This window comes from Mustela putorius, unplaced genomic scaffold, assembly GCF_011764305.1.
Source record: "Mustela putorius furo isolate JIRA1106 unplaced genomic scaffold, ASM1176430v1.1 tig00003845_pilon_pilon_pilon, whole genome shotgun sequence".
NCBI classification, from domain to species: Eukaryota; Metazoa; Chordata; class Mammalia; order Carnivora; family Mustelidae; genus Mustela; species Mustela putorius.
Window position 1 is genome coordinate 12,341,595 of NW_025421998.1, and position 18,558 is coordinate 12,360,152.

Consider the following 18,558-nt stretch of genomic DNA (forward strand, 5'->3'; position numbering starts at 1 on the left):
GTGTTTGGGCAGTTGCTGGAGGAGAGTCGGGGTGACATGGATACAGGGTCACATGAGGGTTATGTGGAGAGAGGTCCGTGGAAGCAGAAAGAATGTCCCAGTGGCCTGTGAGTTTGGCCTTGGGTGGAAGATTCCAACCTTGCTATTTACTGGGTGCTCAGCAGCCAGAAGTGAGGGACATTGAACTGCAGAGAAGATACAAAGAGGAGGTGTGTGGAGAACAGAGCTGGTGCATTTGTGTGGCTCTGGACCAGGAACAGTAATAGAAGCAGTTGCACTCTGTGCATCCGAGGAGCTCCCAGCTGGCCCTGTTCTGTATGGTGTGTTCGACTGTCTTCCCGACCACCTGTGTCACAGGTGAGGAAACTGAGCCCCAGGGTGTCGGGCCTCTGCACTTCAGCCTGGAGGATGTGCTGATGCTTTCAGCAGGAAGAAATTGGACAAGGGTGTTGACAGAGCAAAAGGCCATGAGAGTAATGAGGCAAGTGTGTGTTGGTGTTTTTTAGTGAAAGGGACATTTTTGCATTTAGGATTAATGGGATTCATTTCATTTTCATGTAAGTGGAAGTAATGGGATGCCAGGAAAACTACAATGAAGATATTTGTGTAACGCTTGTATTTGACAACATCTACATTTAGAACCATCAGTCATGGTTTCAGGAGGCAGAGTCATGGCCTTAGAAAATGACGTAGTGACGGGCCCAGAAACGTTGAGATCAACATGTTGATTTTCATCTGGGAATGGGGCAGAGAGTCTCTTAAAACCTGTACAGATTCTGCTCCTTATAGGAACCACTGAAGTTTTTATAAATGATTTTTGTTAACACAGTAATTCAGGACTGTTGATACAACTGAATGTTGCGTAGAATTTATAAAAGTCTAGTATTAGAAACAAATACCGTATAAAACCCTGTAGAGTTCACCAAAAACTGTTAGAACTAATAAGTGAATGGGGTAAAGGGACAGGGTAGAACATCGACATACAAAAATTGGTTGTGTTTCTGAACACTAGCAGTGAGCAATCCGAAAGAGAGATTAAGAACAGAACCTAATTTCCAGTGGCATCAAAAACATTAAGATACTTAGGAATAAGTTGAACCAGTAAAGTAAAAGACCTGCACTCTGGAAACTGTAAGACACGGAGGAGCACACAAACAGGTTGTTGCGTTGGAAGAATTAATACTGTTGAAATGTCCATGCAGCCCAAGGTAATTAGCAAATTCAACACAATCTCTATCAAACTTTCAATGGCATTTCTTATAGAAATAGAAACAATCCTAGAATTCAGATGAGATCACAAAAGACCCCAAATAGCCAAAGCACTGTTGAGAAAGAATGGAGTTGGAGGCTTTACACTTCCTGATTTCAAACTATATTACAAAGCTGTAGTGATCAGAACAGTGTGGTTCTGACATAAAAATAGGCACATAGACCAATGGAACAGTATCAGGAAGCTGGAAGTGAACCCGCACACATTTGATCAACTATTTTTGACGAAGTTGCCAAGAACCTATAATGGGGATGGATAGTCTCTCCCGCAGCAGTGCTGGGAAGATGGGCGATGATGAAGCTACACTTGTCTCTTTACCACTCAGAAAAAGTAACTTGAGCTGGAATCAAAGACTTAAATGTAAGACCTGAGCTCATAAAAGGATCTGAAGAAAACAGAGGAAAATCTCCTTGGTGTTGGTCTTTGCAACGATCTCCTGGATATGACACCAAAAGCAAACATCAACAAATAGGACTGTATCAACCTCAAAAGCTTTTGTACAGCCAAAGAAATCATCAGCAAAATGGGAAGGCATCCACAGAATGGGAGAAGATATTTGCAAATCTTATGTCTGATGAGGGATTATTATCCAAAATAAATGAAGAACGTCTACAACTCAATAGCAGAGAACTAAATAATGGGATTAGGAAATGGGCAAAGGAACTGAATGTCACTTTCCCCAGGAAGACATCCAGTTTCCCAACAGGTACATGAAAAGATGCTAAACATCACTTTTCATCAGGGAAATGCAGATGACCATGAGGTGTCATCTCACACCTGTTAGAATGATTGTCATGAAAAAGATAAGAGATAACAGGTATCGCTGAGGTTGTGGAGAAATGGAATGCTGTACACTGTTGGTGGGAATGTGGACTGGTGCAGCCACCATAGAAAACAGTATGGAGGGTCCTCAAACCTTTAAACCTAGAATTTCATATGATCTGGTAATTCTACTTCTGCATATGTATTTGAAGGAAAGGAAATCGTTAGCGAAATCTGTCCTCTCTTTCTCATGTTGTTCACAATAGCCAAGATATAGAAGCAATCTGAGTGTCCATTGAAGGATGAACAGATAAAGAAAATGTGGTATATAAATGATGAAAAATTATTCAACCACAGAAGAGGGAAACCCCGGAGTCTGTGATAGTTTGGATGAACCTGGAGGACATTGCTAAGTGAAATAGGTCAGAAAAAGACAAACGCTTTATGGTGTCATGTATATGTGAAATCTTAGAAACAAAAACAAAACCCCAAAATACCTCAAATTCAAGAGAAACAGTAGAAAGGTGGTTTTCAGGGTTACGTGTGGGGGAAATGGGCAGTTGCTGGTCTGAGGGCACAAACTTTCAGTTGCAAGGTAAGTTAGGGGATCTACTGTACAGCGTGATGACTGTGGTGAGCGTTACTTCTCTGGACTCTCGACATTTGCTACGAGAATAGATCTTAGGCATTTCCTCTCTCTCCTTCACACACCCAGGTAGTGATGGATGTGATAATTAACGTGATTGTGGCAAATATTTAACAATGTAGACATGTATCAAATCATCATGTTGTACACCTTAAATATATACAATTTTGTCAATTACAACTCAGGAAAACTGAAAGGAAACAACAGGGCACGAGCACCCGTGCTGGGGAGAAGCAGGCAGTCGGAGTAAACGGAGTAAACGTGTACACCGTGTCCCTCTGGGCTTGTGCAATTTTGGAGATGCACTTTGTTGGGGGAAGTTCTGGTGCTTTCCATGGGCTTCGTTCTCCCTGGGGACTGTCAGAGAGGGCGGGCCCCTGCCTGTGTGCACCTGATTCTGAAAGCAGACCCAGGGCATGTAGGATCTGAGGTGTCATGGAAGGACCCCAGGTCCCGTCGTTAGACATGCAGAAGGTCTGTGGCTCTTTCTCTGCGTGCAGGGAAAATCCAGCCACCCTGTGTGATGGAAGGTGTTGCCGTGGGACAGCTGGCGCATGGTGGGCACTCCTCCTGTGTCCGCTGCTATCCGCCCCGTTCCTGCCACTCTTACAGGAGACTGGTGCTTCTCAGCAAAGCACACCGTCCTGGATGAGCTTGGTCTGGTGGGGGGAGAAGGACACAGAGATGATTTATGAAGGGAGGGGCAGTGGGATGAAGGCTGGGGAGGAAGGCCGGGGGCTTCAGGAACACAATAGCCCAGCCTAAGAGGAGTGATGGAGGGCTTCCTGGTGGAGAAGCTGGCTGCCTCCTTTCGTCTTGGAGAGAGAAACAAGTCAGCTAGACACAGAAGGGTGTGTGGGAAGTTCTAGGCAGAGACAGTGGAACAGAGCCAAGGGGGTGTGTGGAGATGGTGTGAGTGAGGCTCTGGGTCGAGGGGATGAGAGGATGGGGCAGGGCTGCTGCTGCCGGCATGGGGATCCATGTTGGGGAGCTCGATTTTGTCTGTAGGCAAGAGGATTGGAAACCTGGCCTGGATTCTGCCCACTTCAAGCATTTGTAAGAGTTGAAAAGGCCACGTGTGGCTGGGTGGGGAGCTGGGTGGAGATGGACCATAGCTGGGTTTCACTTGAGGGGGTGGTTACAGGACCCCAAGCAATAGCACCCGGGAAAGCATCCTGCACACGGCCAGGCACAGCCCCCAGAGGTTGTCCACCAGATCGCCGCTATTCCGAGGAAAACCCCAGGGGCTGTCCATAAAACTTTAGGGATCGCCAACTACCTCCTGGAAACAATGGGTTCACTCTAGTGCCTGGCTGGTTTACACGAGGTCACTGTGATTAGTTAAACCTTGTGAAAGTAATGGCTTCGCCCTACGCTGGCCATGGACTCTCTTATGGCTGAGTTGGCCGCCCACCATGGTGTGTCACACCACTTGTCACCTTGCCACTGACCAGAGCCCTTTCTGGCCCATCATAGTGAGTATCTTCTGCTGCAGATGAATTACTCCAGAAGCTGGTGCCCTGCCTGGCGGCAGCACTTACTACTTCTCCCTCCTTCTGTGGGACAGGCATCTGGGAGTCACGTGGCTGGGCGGTGCGGCTCAGGGACTCTTTAGAGGCTGCAGCATCTGAAGGCACGACCAGGGCCGCACCCCTCTCCAGCTGGCCACACACTGGTGCTCCCCATGGGGCCCTCTCCAGGGGGCTGCTTCGGCACCTGGCTGTCCTCAGCAGGACTGGCTTGAGACTCGGGGTGGAGTCTGTAAGTCCTGCGTCCTACCTCATCCGTCGACCAGCCACGAGCCACCGGGGGAGGGACTGCACATGGGCACGGGTCCACGGGTCACTCAGGCCATCTTGGGGTCTTACGGCCATGAGAGTCGTGCCCCCGTCCCAGGCTGCCAGTAGACTGGCCACCTGCCTGACTCAGCATGTGGGCTGAGCATCCTTTGGGGCCAGGGAAATTATTTCCCTGCATTCCTGCTAATTCTCACTTACCTGGAAGCCAGGGGCCTCTGATGATGTCCTCGCTCCCTCGGGATCTCACGCTGGCCTCCAGACCTGGCTGTGCTTCTGTCCACGTTTCTAGGCTGGCGCGGAAGCCCTTTTTATTCCAAAGGCAAGTCTGTCTTGATTAGAAAATCACTCATCGCCTTTGTGCAGTGCACCCATTAGGAGACGCAGAGTAAACGTTTGTCTTTGTGCATAATCTCCCAGACCTTGGAGGCGTAGAAGACCATTCGGAAAATAGATCTTGCAAAGATAGCGCTGCTGGCTGTTCTCTGCCGGAGTTGCTGTCACCGCCAGCCAGCGACCAGGTTACCTGCCTGCTTTATCCTTCTTCAGTCCTACAGGACCTTTAGGAGTTCAGCGTTCCCATCCCTAGCTCTAGGAAGGAGAGGGTTGGTGTGTGTGTTGGCAAGTAGAGGGTAACCTCTGGGCTTCCAAGTGCTGAGCCGTATTTGGGGCCCGGCTCCTGGCCCCCACCAAGGCCTTGTTCTTTGAGGACCCTGCTTGTGTACGCTGGTGTCATGTTTGTCGTCTCAAACCAGGGTCCCTCGATGGCATCACAGTCGTGCCGGGAGAGGCAGCTGAGGTCCAGAGAGGTCACTGGTCCTGCCCTGGGCTGCATGGCTGTGGAGGGCTGTGAAGGCCCCACCCCCACACGCCCAGCCCAGGTTCCCTCCCCCACGCCCCAGCTGCACCCCTGCCTTCTCTATGCTGGCATCTGGCGGTGGCCGGGGCAAGCTTGCGGGCCCGACCCGCATGGTGGGGGCCTAGGGGGTGCTCCCTGGCAGGCCGCCCAGCCACAGCCTCCCGAGGGCGGGTCTGTGAAATCCCCATTGGTTCTGGCTCTAAGTCTGCACTGTCTGGGCCTCTGAACGGACGCATGTCTCTGCGCTCGCACAATGGCCCGGGTGCAGGGACTCCTCTGCGGGAATTTAGACGTGGATTTATTCTGACAGTCCGTTCCCAGGCCATCCGGAAGCGTGGGGCGTGTGGCGCTGAATGGGCAGCTTGGTTCTGGTTGAAAGGCACCAGTTCTGAGGCCGGGGGGTGGGGAAGGGGAGGTTTCCCGTCCCTCTTTGGGGGAGAAGCTGTGATTCCCAGGCTGACATGGAGGCTCCGCAGGGCTGGAAGTCCGCACGGCTCTCCTCCGGGACCCAGGAGAGCCCGCGGTTGTGGCGCGGCGTCTTCCCGGTGCTGCCAACCGCGGGGGGCCGGCCAGGGCCTTGCCCGCCGGGTGCACCCCGCCCGCCGCTGAAGCCGGCCCCACGTGGCGAAGGCAGACCTCCCTCTGCCCCGATATTCGAGGGCGGGCAGTTTGCAGGTGGGAGATGGGTTGCTGCTGAGGCTGCTGAACGCATACCCCTTTTTTCTCTCTCTTCCAGCCTGCAAGTACTCCTGTCACAAGCCATGTGAAGCCAAGGTAAGCTGCTGCTTCCCGAGGGCCGCACCCCGCAGTGGCCTCTGCTGCCTTGGCCAGCGGCCACGGGCGAGAAAGGGGGGGCTGCTAGACGCCTCGGCAGGACTCATACCTGTCATCTCGGGAGGAAGCTGTAGTGCTGTGGTTCTGTGCTCCTAACTGTGGAAGGGGACGCTAAGAATCTGGTTTCAGATAAGAATTTGGTGATGGGCCCTGCCCTTGCCCCCCAGCAGATGCCCCTTCTCTCTCACAATTGCATTCTTGGGGTGGAGTAGGCATAGGGTTTGGGGCGTGTACCTGGCTTTGAGGATTTGGGGGGCTTCTTTAGGGCAGTTTTCTTGGGTTGGTGGGGTGGTCAGGCTGTCAGGGAAGTCGAGGCCTGACTTGGGGAAGGTTGCCCTGGTTTTCGAGTTCCTTGGAGGGGCTCCATTGCCGAGGGTCCCCTGAAGCACTAGAGGCCCGGGCTGCTTGGTCGGGTTGGGACTTGGACTAGTGGAGCAGTGAGGAGGCCTGGAGCTGGCGGGTGGACAGCTGTGGGCACCCCGGGACACACATCTGCACCTCCCACATTTTCCAGGAGTGCATGCATCGTCCCCTCTGACTGGCCGGTCCTGCCTCGGTGGGAGCCTCTCACATATCCACAGGCCGCCCCCGTAGCTGGAGGCCCAGGGAGATGGGGTTTTAGAGTGTGTGCAGAAGTGTGCACTGGAAGCTTGCTTCGTTTGCTGTAGGGTGGCTCCTCGCGATGATTTCTGTGGGGAGGGATCCCGAATCCCTTCTCCCTCCCTGCCACATGCGTGCACGCACACACATGTGCATGCACGGTTCACACCCATGCAGGAACACAAGCACACACAAGCTTGCACATGCACTCACACATGACAATTCAAGCTTGTGCGGGAGCACACCCACGTGGGAGCACACACACACACCTATGCACACACGCTCACACGCGCACAGTTCACACCCATGTGGCAGCACACGCACACATGCATAACTCACACCCACGTGGGAGCACACGCACACGCACAGTACACACCCATGCTGGAGCATGCACACACACAGACACAAGCAAGTGCACACACAGTTCACATACATGTGGGCACACATGTATGTATGCACACAATCCACACATTTGCATGCACACACTTCACACGCACACATTCACGCAGACATCTGTTCGCTCACATGCACACACGTACACCCACAGCAAGAATGACAGGCTACTCTGGCCCTTTGTGTTTTTTCAAAAAAGAGATTAAATACCTTTTCTTTTTAAATTTTCCGTGATGGGGGATTTGGAAGGCAGGAGAAGTGGAGAGCGTGGTCCAGAGCCCTGCGCTGCACTGTCACCCCACCCCAAGGCCAGCAGCACCCCTGCCGTGCCCTCTGAAGCCGCAGTCCCCTGCTCCGAGATGTCGGATGTGGGTGCGAGCAGTTTTAGGAAAAGGCTCCTGTGGCGGGGCCTCGGGGCGTATCTGCTTCCCTTCTGGTCTCGCTCCGGAGGGGCCCCTTTCTGGCTGAGGCCAGGTGTTCCTTGCTGGGGCACACACCGGGCTGCTCGTTTCCAAGCTTGGCTTTGTCTGCAAGTGCGCTGCTGTCTCGTGTGTGCTGTGTGCTTCTGAGTGACGTGTCAGAGCACACGCGTTCTCTGGGTTTCCCGGAGGGGCCCCCGCCCACATGCTGGGAGGGTTGAGATGTGCAGGGCCGTATGGCCAGCCCGGACCCTGCTGGTTGGCCGTGGAGAACTGAGCAGCCCCTCCCCCGCTGTCGGCACCACGTCTTGAAGGCGGCCCAGGGCTGGCTCCTTGGAGGATTGAATTCTTCGGCTCCAAGAATATTCTAGAAGTCTTAGCTATCACCGATGATGGCGTTTCTGGCCACAGTAATTGGCATTTTGCTAAGAGGTAGATAAGCGTTTTCTCTCAGTGGATCGGGGCTGGGGGAAATGTATCCGCGTTCATTTTTCTCGATAACCCAGCTTTCGAGGCAGGAGGGAATGCCACCAGCAAAAACAAAGCCCCTTCTGATTTCAGAACCGTAACACCGTCACCACAGGGCGCAGAGAGGCCATACGTGCCCAGCCGCCACTGGAGATAAGCGGGGCCGCTCCGTCTGCCAGGAGCTGAGACGCGGCTCTCGCCGACAGTGTGGGTCCTTGCTCAGTGTGAGTGCGTGTCACACGCAGGCTGCCTCAGGGCCCGGGGCTCCCTGGGTTTCTGGCACACAACCGCAAGGCTTCGGTTTAGAGCGCAGGCTTTAGCCTAACGTCCGACCTGGCCCAACTGCTTACTGACTTGGGGAAGGCAGGCGCTGTGGGTTCCTTCTGTGATGCCTGCAGACTTAGTGCGGACGCGGAAGGAGTGACAGAGGCCGAGCATGTGAGTGCGTGGTGAAGCCCGCTGTACTGGCTTCACCAAGGACAGAGCCATCCTGCAGAGCTGGCGCCGAGCGGGGGGCTGGGGGCTGGGGGCAGAGAAGCCAAGGCAGAGCGGGGACCTCAACTGCCACCGCCATGAACTGAGGTCATGGTCTTCCTGGCCGACGGGCAGTATGGCCCCTCCAGCAAGGTCTTGGGCTCGGAGGGCACAGAGAGGCAGAGACGTGGGCTGTGATTCCCCGTGGGGACTGTGATCCCCATGCCCCAGCGGGGGCTTCTCATCCACTGCGACAAGCCCCCCGGGGCTGCGGTTTCTCTCTGTGGGCAATGGGTGAGCGATCGGTCCACAGTCTGACGTGAAGACAGCGTGCTCTTAGCTGTCTACTATGGTAATCTGGATTATTTAGGTTGTAGGGAAGGCAAATAATTTAGGTTTAATGGCTGGGAAGTATGGGGTTGCAAATACTTTGCTCGGTGGGAGGCTGTGCTGTTTTCTGGAGCCTTGTGAGCTGCCTGGGCGGTGTGAGCTGGTTTTTTCCGGCCGCTGGCTAACTCACGGGCATGAGCTGTGGGAAGGAGGAGAAAGCCATTGTCGGGAGGCTGGTGATGGGGTCCAGGTGGGACCACGCAAGTATGGCAGAGGTGGGGTCCTGGTGGGCTTTGGTAAGTGGGTGGGAGCTCTGCAGAAGTGGGAATCCACGCTGTCCACCCCATGGCCCGGGCACGGGTCCCTTCCCCGTCCGCCCAGACCACACACTGCTCTTACGGGAGCTGTCGGTCAGGAGCACAGGGCATGCCGACTGCCACACAGAGTGTGCTGTACTATTGTTTTGCAAACGTAAGGCCCCACATTGGGATAGTGCAGTGAGTTGGTGGGGCTGGAGCCTGCCCGTGGTGGTAGGGAGCGGTCATCTCGTGGAGGGTTCCCACGCTGGGCTCGCGTGAGCCCCCTGCCATCTGTCTCCAAAGCCAGGGCTCTGTCCTCAGGCCCCTTAGTCCCTTGCATAACATAGATGTCCAGCTCACCTCTTCTCTTTTCTGGATGTGCTTTGATGGGACCCCAGGGCTGGCCCCCTTGGTGGGGTGGGAGCCCCCTTTGGGAGAGGAGGGAGCCCTGGGCGGCTGCAGGGGCCTCTGTGCCTTGTCCCCATGTAGCTGTCATGTGGTGGCCAAGCTGGGAGGCTTCCAGCCTCTCAACAGAAGCCGCGAGCTGTGACCGGCCCACTGTTCCTCTCTCTGCAGGTTGAGCCGCGGCCCTCCCCGACCGCCCTCCCTCCAGAGCCTCTCATATCTGGAACCTAGGCAGTGGCGGCCCCTCCTGCCGCTGCCTCTGATGGCCTCATGCGCCGGCGGCCCCCGAGTTCTGGCTGTGGTTCAGAAACCTCAGTGACCTGCCGGAGACCGCGTTTGCCAGGTGGCCCCTCTGCCATGAGGTCCCGAGCCTGTGGGGTCCTCAGAACCACCGTAGATGCGGGTCCAGGGTAGAGCTGGTGCCACTGGCGTAAGTGAGGAGTTTTAGCCAGGAGCTTCGTCCGCTGGTGCCCTGGATCTCCAGACAGCTCTCTTCTCTGGTGTGCCCCAGGTGTGGTTCGTCGGCTCCTCCCCGCTTCCATCCAGCGGATGGGGGCTGCTGTCACACAGCCCCCGAGTCCCAGCGGTCAGGGCGTCGGGTTTCAGAGTCCCCAGCTCTGTGCGTGCTTCGTGCTGGCCCATGTGCCTGGCACCCCTGTTCTGAAGTCTCCAGACCCCCCAGCTCGTGCCCTCCTGCCCCTTCTCTGGCCAGAGCCCGTGGCCCACCCCCGCAGTGTCTGGGACTGCACCAGGAAGGATGCGCGAGGGCCTAGGACCCGCCAGCCCCTCCCGGGTCCTTTGTCCCCCCGAGTGAGCTGCAGCTTCTTGGCGTCACTCAGGCTTCTCAGAACTCCTTGGGAGATGCCGGCAGAGCTGGGCACGTCTCCGGAACTTGGCTGGTGGTGGGGCTCTGGGCCTTGGGGGACGACTTGGTTTGTGACGGATGCCAGCATCGCGGGTTCGAGCCTGTGCTGAGGCTCCCGCTCTTGCCTCGGTCCCCGGTTTTGCTCAGAAGCCCCAGCTCAGACTCTGCCGTCAGCTCCACGAGAGACTTGTTTCATGGTTTTCATTCATCACGAAAGTACTGGAATCCATGCGTGGTGTGGTGCGGTGACTTACACTTGCGCCTTCTGGAAGGTTCCTCCGAGAATGTTCTTTCCTACCATGTCACATTCGGTCCGTGCGTCTTATGATCCTTTAGAGACACCGCCTGGTGGAGGCTCGTGTGACAGCTTCGCCCCTGCCCTTTGTCCCTTGTGTCTGCGGGACGTGGTGGGAGGAATGGTAGTGCTCGTGGTTTGACGTATTTTTAGCAAATTAATTCCAGGGTGTTCCTGGACTCCCCTTGTCTGAAGGGGACCTTCCGTGGAGGGGATCCCACACAGTTCCTTGGGTCGTCCATGCACCTGAGCCCGAGCTGGGGGCATGAGGGTCCGTTCAAGCAGGCCGGCTCGCAGGAACGTGCAGGTGCCCGGTGCAGGGTGGGAGACGGGGTGTTGAGGCCGGGCTGCCCTGGGGCCGGGTTTGAATGTGGACAAAACCGAGAAGGAGCAGTTGGTGTGTCATTTTCCTCTCTCAAGTGTTAGTGATGGGAATCACCGCTCCCTGAAACTCTGCACTGGGGGGACTCCTTTCCTCACGCCTGCCCTCCTCTGGGACAGCAGAAGGAGGCCGTGGACCTTTCTAGGCACAGCTGTGGGAAGCAGCTCGTGACCATGGGGCAAAGACAGCAGGGTCCGGGCTTGACTGCCCCGTGGTAGCCGTAGACGCTCGGGCCTTCCTCTCTTTCTCTACTCAATCAGAATGTGGACCTTCCCTCAGAAGGTTGGAGAACTGGGTTCAGCAGCTGGAGGGAACTGGGGCCCAGGGCTTCTAGAGGGAGTGTGTCCCGTCGCAGTGCTTGGGGTAACTTGGAGCGGCACATGCTTCTGGAGACTGTTTTCTCTGCGGTCAGCGTCCTTATTCTGCTGACTCAACTGTGTCACAGACACAGAAGAGCCCAATCCCTGTGCATCTCGTTCCCAAGTGTTTAAACGAGAGGAAAGGATGGTGTACTTCCCTGTTCTCTTCCTGAGAATGGGGTCTTCCCTGCTGAGCACACAGATCCCATTTAATTGGCTTCGCTTGTGCCCCTCACGCAGCCTGGCTCCAACCTGCGAGAGCTTCTACAAGGTCAGTGGAGCCTGGCCCTGCTGCCTTGACTCTGGCCGGCTCTGGGGCTCCTCCCAGGGGCTCCCAGCCTCCCACTTGTCTGGCCATCATATTCCCTGTGTCCCTGGCATCCTGCCTTGATACTTGCTGGCTGCAGCCCAGGCTCATCCCAGGGAGGACTTTGGTGGTGCTCTTGGGTGGTGTCCTGAGGTGTGGTCCCACAGGGACAGTCAGTGGCATGGCAACGTGATCCCCCTGCCTCTCTGCACGGGCTCTGCTTTCTGACCTGCTGACCTTCCCGCTGGGGGGATCCGGTGACTCTTCTAGGCTGCCACGTGCTGTGGACCAGCTTGCATACCCCTGTACTGCGGCGTGTGGCTCCCATGCACTCCAGGTCACCTGTCATCACTTTTGTCATAGAAGCCATGTCCCCTCCACAGACAGCTCTGGACTTGGGCGGCTTGCCGCTTGCCTGTGTCGACGGCAGCCCTGGCTTCTTTCTAGAAGGCACTAACTCTGCATTCTTCATTCACCCTCGCTGGCAGCTAAGGGCTCCGTTCACGACTTTCTTGTCTGTACACAGTGCCGTCTTTCACCCGGCAACGCACACATTCCTATCCGTTCAGAGTCTGTCTGCATTGTGCGGCTCGGCAGGGTCCTCCCAGCTGTGGGTACCCCACACCCTCCCCGGCCTACCCGCGCCTGGCGCTCCTGCTGCTTCCTGGAGCGCTCTTCTCCCGGACCCCTCGCTCTCCTGCCCTCACGCCGCCGGTGCACCTGTTGGAATCTGCAGACGTCTGTGGTCCTGTGCCATGTTCCCGCCCTGTCCCAGCCTCGGCTGGCGGGTCCTGGTGGACAAGGCATACACGGGCGTGGGTGTCAGGGAGCGCATGCTGGGCTGGCGTCCTTGCTCCCCACTGGGATCTTTTCGTGCTCCCTGGACACCACAGTGGGTGCTCCTTCTTGGGATCGCCGGCCAGGTGCTCACTGCTGCTGCTGCTGGGAGCCCATGTGGTCTGTGCTGGCGCCTGGCAGCGTGGACTCGCACAGACAGATTTTGGGGACTTTCCTGGCCCTGCTGGGGGCCGCGCTCCAGCTCCAGGCCAGAGACCATGGTGCATCCAAGAGACGAGGTCCCTTCTCCGAGTCGCCTCTCTGCTACCCACTCCTTCCTTAACCAAGCCCCGGGTTCCGGCCGGGGGACTCATCATGTCCCTGCTGGTGATTTCCCTGCCTCCTTCCCCCATGGGAGGGACGTGCTGGTGGCCTTGGGGGACCTGCATCTTGGTCCTCACAGTGTTCGCTCCCACCTTTGGCTGCCCTCTGCTCGGTGGCCGCCCCCGGACGCCGTCCCCCTGCTGTCAGACCATGTGTGTCCCCGGACAGCTTAGGTCAGGCCCTCAAGGACAGACGCCGGGGTCAGGACCGTGCCTGCTGCCCCCGCCTCAGGTGGCCGTGGGTGACTCCGCACGTTTGTGGGGCCCGTGGCCTGTTCCTGCCTCCCGTGGGAAATCACCAGTCCTGGTGCCAGCTTTCTCCTGGCGGCGACTCTGGAGGACAGGTTTTTGGAGTGAAACCCCCTTCTGCCCACTTTCAGGGACAGGATGGCGACCCTGTAACAGCTCCAGAGTCTCCACCACCACGTTTCAGTTTGTAGAATGCAGCTTCCATTTCACTCTGTGTTTGCTTTTCATCTTGGAACGCTCTTCATGTCGAGCAGGGATCCGGGAAGCACTGACCTGCCGTTTTCCTGCAGGCAGAGCTTGGCTCACCGGGCCTGTGCCTCTGCACATCTGGCTCTAAACCCCGCAGGGGTCCCCTGGGCCTCACGCTGCTGGGCCTGCTGAGCCCTCTCGCAGGAAGGTACCCTGGGCTGCAGCTTCGTGGGGGACCAGGGAGGACAGGATGCTGGAGTGACCAGCACGGGCTGTGGGTTCAGAATGCTGATTCCAAAGCCTTTATGTTACTTTCTGTCCTCTTAGAGGCTTTTTCTGGATGTTTAAAAGGCACGTGGCAGGTGTTGACTGGGGTGTCGGGGACCTGTTGGAAAGCTCTGTGCTCCCCAGGGAGAGCAGGGGGCCCCACGGAGGGGCAGCAGAGAGTCACCCCTGCATTTCCAGGCAGACCTCGGTAGACGGGGCCGGGGCTGCAGGCCGGTCTCGGGCGTCCCCCCAGGATCCTGGCTGCAGTGAGACTTTGTAAGCACGAATGGAAGCTGAGCTTCCGATGGGGTGAGCCCATGGTGCCCGCTTCTGGGCTCCGACTGGGCCGGCTGCCTTTGCGCCACCCAGAATCCAGAGCTGAGTGTTTCCTTTTTCAGGTCTGGTGATAAGTCGCACGCTGTCAGAATTAGTCGTGTGCCCTTCTCAGGGTGAGGGGACAGTTGGTGAAAACCAAACTGTCCGTTATGTTATTCTTAGACACTGTGGACAGTGCTTTTCTGGGGGGCGTTCCGTTCAGCAGCCCTGCCGGGAACGTACCATTTCCTTCCTTAGAGGCCTGCGGCGTGTTTGTGTCTTCTCTCCTTTTCGTAGCAAGGGCCGTGTTAAAAATGGACCAGGGCAGGATGTGCCGCAAAACTTGTGCTTTGTAGGAATGTGTGGCCCCCCACATTATCTCTCCTGGCCCGTGCACCTTGCGCCCAGTGGCTGCCATTTACCAGGTCTGGGGTGGGCGTCCAAGCCTGGGCCGGGGGCGTTTTCCCCCATCTCCCGGTCTGCGGTCTGCCAAGACATCCCCCCACAGGGTGGTTCATGGAAAGTGTGGGGCGTGGCTTTGGCAGGGGCGGGGCTTGGTGGGGGCGGAGCTGGTGGGGCTGGGCTTGGTGGGGCGGGGCTTCGTGGAAGTAAAAGAGGGAGGGGCTAGACTGAGCAGAGAAAGGGCCATCTGAGCCTGTCAGGTCGCTGGGAGAGGGCATGCGGGGGACAGGGGACACAAGGCGCGCCTCTGAGGCAAAGTCCAGGGACTTTTCGGTGCTATCCAGCTCACCCTGTGCTTTTGACAAACTATGTGTGTGTTGTATCTAAAGTAAATTTTTAAAAAACATTTTGTTAAGATTTTATTTACTTATTTGAGAGAGAGAGAGAGAGAACACAGGCAGGGGTAAGTAGGAGAGGGAGAAGCAGGCTCCCTGCTGAGCAAGGAGCCTGATTCGGGGCTCAATCCCAGGACCCTAGGATCATGACCTGAGCCGACGGCAGACGCTTAACCAACCGAGCCCCCCAGGCGCCCTAAAAAGTAAATTTTTGTTTGAAATAAGCACACGGTTAGGAAAGTCTCATGTCATAAATACAGGCTAGTGGTTTTGACCATGGACAGTTGGGTGTGACATGCAGGTGGGGACTGTGTGCCCTGCGCCCCAGTGCGCCACCAGGGACCCTCACTGCCTGTCCCTGCTGAGGCTCGTGGCCTTGCCCTTGAAGCAGGTGGACACCGGGCATCAGAGTCCCCGTGTCTTCTTGCTCTGATGTCAGTGATATCCTCACTCCCTTGGGGTTTGCAGGGGGACAGATGGGAGCTGCTGGCCACCACTGCCCCTCTGGGACATGGTGAAGGACACATCTCCTAGGCGCCAGCCTGCCTTCTGGTCTTCCCTCTGGTGGGGGCGCCGCCAAGTCACCCGCGGAAGGGCCATGGGTGACACAACCCGCTTCTCTCGTCCCAGGCGAAGCTTTGGAGAGAGCTGACAGGTGTTAGTGTGGGGGTGACTGTTGGTTTCTTCTGATTAGTTCAAATGAAAGTATTCATCAACATGGGTGCTGTCATTGTGACAGATTCCCCGTCACTCAGGTGCGTCCGAAGGTCTGCCACGGCAACACTGGTGAGGAGTGGCTTGGGTTTGGATTTTTCTTGGTCGAAAGGGTTCCGGGAATTCAGTGTGCTTATGTCTCGGATATAAATTTTTAAATGACCAGAAAAGTAAAGGCAGTTTTTTAAAAGCTTCTTAATTTTACAAAAATATATATTTTGTCTTTCTGCAATTAAGTTATGTTTATGAGATTTTCTTCTGGTTCTTTGGCAAACCACCAGCATCTTAAGAAGGTATCACATGCCATCTTCTTTATCTCTTTTCATAAAGATAGGACCTGAAATCTAGTGGGTACTGGCCCCAGTGGTCTGTGGGCTCGGTTCTGGTCCTGTCTAATTTCCAGGGGTCCCGCACATGACATTTCATCTCTGAGGCCCCCAGCTTCCTTGCCTAGAAAGTGAGACCCTCAAGAAGGTGCCCGGCCTCCCCACTTGGCCAGATCTGGTCCGACAGGCTGAAGTACAGGCCTGCGAGCTGGCCACTGAGCAAGCATCCCACCGTGGCCCAGGTGGCCCTTCCCCACCTCATGAAGAAGCATGATTGGGACACTGTTCCTGCAGCAGACTCACAGATTTCTGGTCTCGGATAAATATTGATAACCAGGCGAATTCAGAGCAGATTTTCTCAATTTACTTCTTTTCCATGCTGTGCGAGTATTGACAGGCATTTGCCGCAGCTCATGCCTGGTTGGGTCAGGAAGCCACCTCGAACACTCAACTACTAGCATGCATGTATGAACAGGGCCCCGTCTGGGGTAGGTGTGCAGCTGTGTCCTAAGCTCTAGAAGTTACTAGAATCATAGAGCTTGTCGGGGGGCTGACCCTGAGGGCCCGCGGAGTTGGGACAAACCTGGGCCCGACAAACCCGACAAACCTGGGCCTTACCTTTGTTTCTTGCTTTTTTGGAAGAAAAAATGCAACCTTCAGTAGCTGCTTGCTAATGTGAAGACTGAATGAAAGGATCTGGTGAGTTCCCCACCCTCTGCACCCATGTGCGGCAGGCAGCCCTGGAGAGGGGCTTAGCTGGACCCCTGGTGGGGGCATGTTTTCTCCTGGGGCTACTCGGGTGACTCGGGCTGTCCTGCCCCCCTGGGAGGTCCCAGAGAAGGCAAGTAAATTAATGGAGTCTGGGCCGTCAGCATTTCATGGAACGGTCTCTTTGCACTGCTGCTGTCCTTGTTTGGGGCCGTGGAGATCTGCCCCTGGGCCTCCCTGCCCTCGCCGGTGCGCCCCCACCCAGAGGAGTGCTGTGGGCAGACTGGACGGAGGCTGAGTCACCTGCTCCTGTGGCAGCCCTCCCAGACCGGCCTAGAGGACCCCGCTCCCGCCAGACTTGTAGGAATATCCCGCGTTGACCTGCGTTCTCCATTGGTCCCGTCAGACTGAGGGTGGGTGACACAGGCAACATGTGCCCAGCCCCTGGATCCACAGGTAGATTCTGAGCCCCAGAACCTCAGAATGTGGCTGTTTGTGGAACTGGGGTCTCGATGGAGGTGATGGGGCCGGAGGGGACCCCACAGGACTGGCGTCCTGAGACGAAGAGTGGGTCAGGACACAGATGCACAAGGAGGGGCCAGTCATGGACGTGGGGAGGAGATGGCCGTGGACGCGCCTAGGGGAACGGCCCCGATGGCCCAGACTCCATCAATTTACTTGCCTTCTCTGGACGCATCAGGGGAACCGGTTGTGCCGCATGTGGCTCTCATGCCACGCGTGTATCTCTAGCCTCCAGGACTGGGAGGGAAGAGATGTGTGTTCGAGGTCTGGGATCTGTGGGACTGTCCTTGTTCCCGAGAGACTGACGTGAGTGGTATGTGAGCTCCTCTCTGGATGTCAGTGCTGGGCTTCTGTCCTGTCACTGCTCTGCTCCCTCTTTCTGATCAGCTGCAATGATTCTGGTAAACACAATTAAACTTTTATCTCTTCTCCATCTTACGTAATGGGCAAAAAAAACATCTTGTGTTTGTCGATCAGTAACACACAGACCCAGAAGTCAGAGCTGTAAAATCATAAAAGATGAGGAGAACACGAAAGATTCTGCCCCCAGGAGAAAATCCTGCCCTCCTCCCTTGGGACTGCTGATCCGTACAGAGACGCGGGGGCCTCCGTGATTCTGGTGGACACGCCCCTCGGGCGTCCCGTCTGTCCAGCTGGGTGTGGGGTATGGGGGGGGGGCGGGTGCAGCCCTCTGGTCTCATAAAGGAAAGGCTTCGCAAAGATCAAGGAAGGTCAGCCATTCACCCCGTGGTAGCCTGCCTCTGTCGCAATTCATGTTATGATGAATTTTAAAATGATTGTATTTAATGGTGCAAGTTGAGCATAAGGTCACGCCTTTTCCGGGGCGTCTCTCAGGAAAGTGCCTCTTCAGCCATCAGAGTTGGGCGCCCACCGGTTCTTCTCCCTGTCGCCTTGCTTCGTGCACCGGTGGTGCTGGATGGGCTTACCATGGGCACGGGGGTGCGCTGATTTAACGCGTCTTCGTAACTGGGTTCTTCTGGGTGGACGCCCCTTCCGGGTCTGGGCAAGCGTGCCGTGCCCAGGGAGAGCTGACCTGGCCGGCTGAAAAACATGCCACGTACTTGAGGGCACCAGCTTCTGTGGGCTTCCGTGGCACTTGCTCACGTGGCCAGGCACAACTGGGGCTGTCCACGATTTCAGAAATGTCGGCTCAGCTCTACCTTTCCTTTGCGGGGGGCTTCGCTACACACGCATTTCTGGAGAGCATGGCGGTGTCTGTTTTATGTTGCTCTGTTAGGAGGACAGTTTCGTAAGAATCGGCAACAGCGAGTGCTGGGTTCCTTGTTTTGTTGAGCGAACGTACAGGGAAACGACCCAGGCCATGGGGTGTGAGCTGTAACTTCTGCCCCAAGATCTTAATTTCCAGAAGTAAACAGAGGGGCCGAGTCAGACCCTGTGAGGCGGTCTTACTCCTGCCGGCCCGGCTCAGTCCCCAGGGGTGTCGGCCAGAGCGCTCTGGTGCCTATGGGGAGATGCACCTGCAGGGCTGGGCCTGAGTTGTGCGTGAGTGTGCGGTGACACACGTGC

At 56.1% G+C, this 18,558-nt stretch overlaps 1 protein-coding gene across 4 annotated transcripts in view; it reads left to right on the plus strand.

Annotated features, from left to right (window-relative positions):
* TNS3 (tensin 3) overlaps window positions 1-18,558 on the plus strand; it is a 200,718-nt gene that overhangs the window by 48,827 nt on the left and 133,333 nt on the right. For all 4 annotated transcript variants that reach the window (XM_045089576.1, XM_013059615.2, XM_045089573.1 and 1 more), the window contains exon 3: window positions 6,070-6,107. Coding sequence is in view for 3 of the 4 variants with exons in the window: in XM_013059615.2 (XP_012915069.1) it covers window positions 6,070-6,107 (38 nt within the window). In the remaining variant the exon portion in view is untranslated. The remainder of the gene's footprint in view (window positions 1-6,069; window positions 6,108-18,558) is intronic.